The following is a 4488-nucleotide window of genomic DNA, read 5'->3' on the forward strand; positions in this document are numbered from 1 at the left end:
GGTTGGAATGCAATGGCACAATCTTGGCTCACTGCATACCTTTGCCTAACGGGTTAAAGTGATTCTCCTGCCTCAGCCTCCTGAGTAGCTGGGATTACAGATGCCTGCCACCATGCCTGGTTACTTTTTGTACTTTTAGTAGAGACAGGGTTTCACCATGTTGGCCAGGCTGGTCTTGAACTCCTGACTTCAAGTGATCCGCCCACCCCAGCCTCCCAGAGTGCTGGGATTACAGCCATGAGCCACTGTGCCCAGGCTGTTTCTTAATCTACAAAGTACGTATGTATACCAGGGAAACTTAAAAGATCTTCCATTGTGATCATACTTGGCCATGGTTTTTCCGTGTAATACTCTAAATAACTTCTTTTATACACTATTTGTAAATGACTTTTTGCTCCTAAGATCATAATTTCAAAGCTTCCATTGCATTTTCGCATTTCTCACTTCCTTGAGTGATTTAAGTCAGTCAACAATTGGAATTTTATTTTGGGTGTAGATCACTTTAAGTGAGCCTGATTTAAAGTGCTGCATCTAAATCTTTGATAAATCAGATGAGCATTATTTAGTTTTAGTTTGGTACAGTATGAAATCAAAGTTTGTGGTATAAAGATTATAGCAAGAGCATATTTTAATGTTAACAAAGAGAAAAATTACTTGTAAATAACGTGTTTCCTCATATTTACAAGTAGCCCATTTTCTGGAAAAATGAAAGGCTTTTGACTCCAGATATTGCTTCGGGTGTCCAGCGTACTGTAGGCAGGGTTCTTAGCTGGCACTGTTGACATTTTGGCCAAATGATTGTTGTAGGGGCTCTCCTGTCCACTGTGGGATATTTAGCAGCTTCCCTGGCCTCTACCCCTAGATGCCAGTGGTAACAAGCAAAACTGTCTCCAGATATCCCATTAGGGGCAGGGTCGTGCTGTTGGAGAGCTACTGCTATAAGGAAAGCAAAAGTCCACAGTTGTGACTCTCCGCTTGCTTGGGTACCACAGAGATAAACAGTCATCCCTGCCTTCTTCACATTTCATAGAAATCACTAGGAGCTAACTAAAAACTCAGATCCTGAGACCTGACTGACACACGGTGAGTGAGCGAGTGAAGCTGCGTGATCAGTTTTGTTGTACAGCTGGAATCAGCTGAGCAGCTCTGGTGGAGTCTTGTTTTTTTGTTTGCTTGTTTTTTGTAAGGGGGAAGACAGGCTTCAGGAACTAGATTCTGGAGAACTAGGTTTCATTTGTTGGTCTATAGTTGAGTGTGAGAAATGTGTCCTCATTCTCAGCTCAAATAGGTGGTCATATAATTATTCTCCAGACTTTTGAAAGTGAAAAAAAAAAAAACTGATAATTATGTGGGCTCAGGGGCAAACTGGGACTGTTTCAGGCATATGATTGCTGTCACTCACTTGTATTTGTGTTTCGAAAAGCCTAATGCACTTGATAATGTCATAAAGGAGAAGTCTGAAAGTTAAAAAAAAAAAAAAACTTAATGGTATGAGGGTGTCAGTTGGAAAGAAAATTAAAAAAAATATATTTTTTAAATACAAGAAGTGTGAAGCACCTTTGAAATTGTTAGATGCCAGCAGGTCTGCATTGAAATAAAGCAATGAGTTTTGATATAAATACAATATGCTAAGGAAATACAAGAAAATTATATCCAAATATATGTATTTGCCCCATAATTGCAAAGCATTACAGATAGCAGGTTACTTATGTGTAAATGACATCTTCTTTTTTCCTCTCATAGGTGATCCTAAAACCTGGCAAAACAAGTGTCTTCCCGGAGATCCAAATTATCTCGTTGGAGCAAACTGTGTTTCTGTCCTTATTGACCACTTTTAACTCTTGAAATACAGGAACTTCATTAAATAATGTGAAACTGGGTCAAACATACTAAATCTAAATGGAACCACTCTATCAAGTATTACACCTTTTTTAGAATTGATACTACAATTTGTTAGTATTAAGCATTTGTTTGAACTGATAAAAGATTAGTGAGCATGCCCCGAACCATGGTCAGAAAACATGCTTCACACTGCATGTTTGTGATTGACGGGACTACTGCTATTGGCTAGAGGTTCAAAGATATTTTGCTTTGTGATTTTTGTAATTTTTTTTTAGCATCACTGCTTAACTTCACATATTGATTTCCGTTAAAATACCAGCCAGTAAATGGGGGTGCAGTTGAGGTCTGCTCTTTCCAAAGTTTCAAACTTTATTATGGCCCTGGCCTAGCATACATACACATTTTATTTTATTATGCATGAAGTAATATGCACACATTTTTAAAATGCACCTGGAATATGTTAGCAGTGTTGTGGATTTAACAGAAATGTACAGCAAGGGGATTAACTCTGGGGGAGGGTGAAGTGAAGACAATGACTTACTGTATATGAAAACGTTTTTCTTAGGGAAGGACACAAAAGCATGTGAGACTGGTTCCATGGTCTCTTCGGATCTATAATGTAACCATATCACCACAGACATACTAACCAGCAGGAATGCCTTACCCTCATGTTCTGAATTCCTAGCTCATTCTTGGTGTGTGTTACTAAGTTTTTATGGCTTTTGTGCATTATCTAGATACTGTATCATGACAAAGACTGAGTAAATTGTGCATTTGGTGGTTTCAGAAACGTGTTATCACCCAGAAGAAAATAGTGGTGTGATTTGGTTTTTTTTTGTTTTGTTTTTTTTTCTTTTTTTAACAACAAGGGGCAGTGGTTGTTTTCTGTTCTTTCTGGCTATGCATTTGAAAATTTTGATGTTTTAAGGATGCTTGTACATAATGCGTGCATACCACTTTTGTTCTTGGTTTGTAAATTAACTTTTATAAACTTTACCTTTTTTATACATAAACAAAACCAAGTTTCTAAAGGCTACCTTTGTATTCTCTCCTGTACCTCTTGAGCCTTGAACTTTGACCTCTGCAGCAATAAAGCAGCATTTCTATGACACATGCAAGGTCATTTTTTTTTAAGAAAAAGAATGCACAGAGTTGTTACATTTTTAAGTGCTGCATTTAAAAGATACAGTTACTCAGAATTCTCTAGTTTGATTAAATTCTTGCAAAGTATCCCTACTGTAATTTGTGATACAATGCTGTGCCCTAAAGTGTATTTTTTTACTAATAGACAATTTATTATGGCACATCAGCACGATTTCTGTTTAGATAAATACACCACTACATTCTGTTAATCATTAGGTGTGACTGAATTTCTTTTGCCGTTATTAAAAATCTCAAATTTCTTAATCTGCAAAATAAAACTTTTTAAAATAAAGTGCTGGTTTGGTCTGTTTGCCCAGTTTTCTAGTTTCATGCAGCTTTATAATCCTGTTTTAAAATCCTGCACACAAATCCATATCACCCAACCTCACCTACCACCTTGTCAAGTCTGGTGTCACCTGCAGAATCTGTCCCCATGGCCAGCATGTACAGATGGACAGGCAGTGCTCATCTGAAGGGCTCAGATCGAAGCGGGACAGAAGGACCTGGAGACAAGAGCGGGAGAAAGCAGCAGGCAGACGTCCCCGGCATGGGTAAACACGTGCATTTGTGTGTGTGTGTTTGTGAGGCCCCATTTGAATGTGGTTTTATTCTCCAGATACATAGCATGGGCATTGTTAAACGTCACCACATTCGGGGGAAGAAAATGGGCTTAATGGGTGTAAATATTCCCTTGTGGATACCCTGCTTATTTCACCACCACCCCTGTTGACATTGAGGTTACTGCTCTAGTGTTTTAGCATAATCACCTTTGTGGATTGAATCCATCTATGTGGATTTTATTTTGTTTCATCTTTATTAAGGTATCATTTACATATCATAAGTTACTCTTTTTAAAATGTATAGTTGAAATTGTGACAAACACATACTGTTTATTTACCACAGTTAACACACACAACAGCTTACCTTCTCAAATCCTTTATATTCAACCCCTGTTCCAGCGCCTGGCAGGTTGATCTCTTTTCTGTTTCTATAGTTGCCTTTTTGACAGTGTCATCTAAATGGAATCATACAATATGTCACCTTTGAGTCTGGCTGCTTTCACTTAGCATGAGGCATTTGAGGTTCGTGGACGTTGCAGGTTCTTTTTTATTGCCAAATGGTTTTCCATTGTGTGGCTGTACCAGAGCTTGCTTATCCATTCCTCAGTTAAAGGAACTTTTGGGTTGTTTCCAGCTTTGGGAGGTTATTAATACTGCTATAAACATTGGCATACAGGTTTTTGTGTAAACATTTCTACATTTCACTTAAGTGTGAAGTCCAGTTTATCAGTTTATTCTTTCATAGATTATGCTTTTGTTAGATCTGAGAAATCTTCACATAGCCCAGAGTGTAAAGATTTCTCTCATTTTCTTTCAGAATTTTGAAGATTTTGTATTTATGATCCACTTTGAGTTAATTTTATGTATATGTGTCGAGTTTTTCTGTTCTGGTTTTTTTGTTTTGTTGTGTCTTTTTTTTTTTTTTTTTTTTTTTTTTTTTTTT

The 4488-nt window shown here is 37.4% G+C and overlaps 1 protein-coding gene across 12 annotated transcripts in view; it reads left to right on the forward strand.

Annotated features, from left to right (window-relative positions):
• TJP1 (tight junction protein 1) overlaps positions 1-3277 on the forward strand; it is a 237820-nt gene extending 234543 nt beyond the window's left edge. For 9 of the 12 annotated variants that reach the window (XM_017518967.2, XM_017518974.2, XM_017518986.2 and 6 more), the window contains one exon: positions 1744-3277. In XM_017518967.2, the coding sequence (XP_017374456.2) occupies positions 1744-1838 (95 nt within the window). In that variant the 3' untranslated portion in view covers positions 1839-3277. The remainder of the gene's footprint in view (positions 1-1743) is intronic. The other 3 variants (XM_017518982.2, XM_037735133.1, XM_017519018.2) reach the window with 2 other exon arrangements.
• Positions 3278-4488: the final 1211 nt, after the last annotated feature.

Source organism: Cebus imitator, unplaced genomic scaffold (genome assembly GCF_001604975.1).
Source record: "Cebus imitator isolate Cc_AM_T3 unplaced genomic scaffold, Cebus_imitator-1.0 Scaffold19, whole genome shotgun sequence".
Lineage (NCBI taxonomy): Eukaryota > Metazoa > Chordata > Mammalia > Primates > Cebidae > Cebus > Cebus imitator.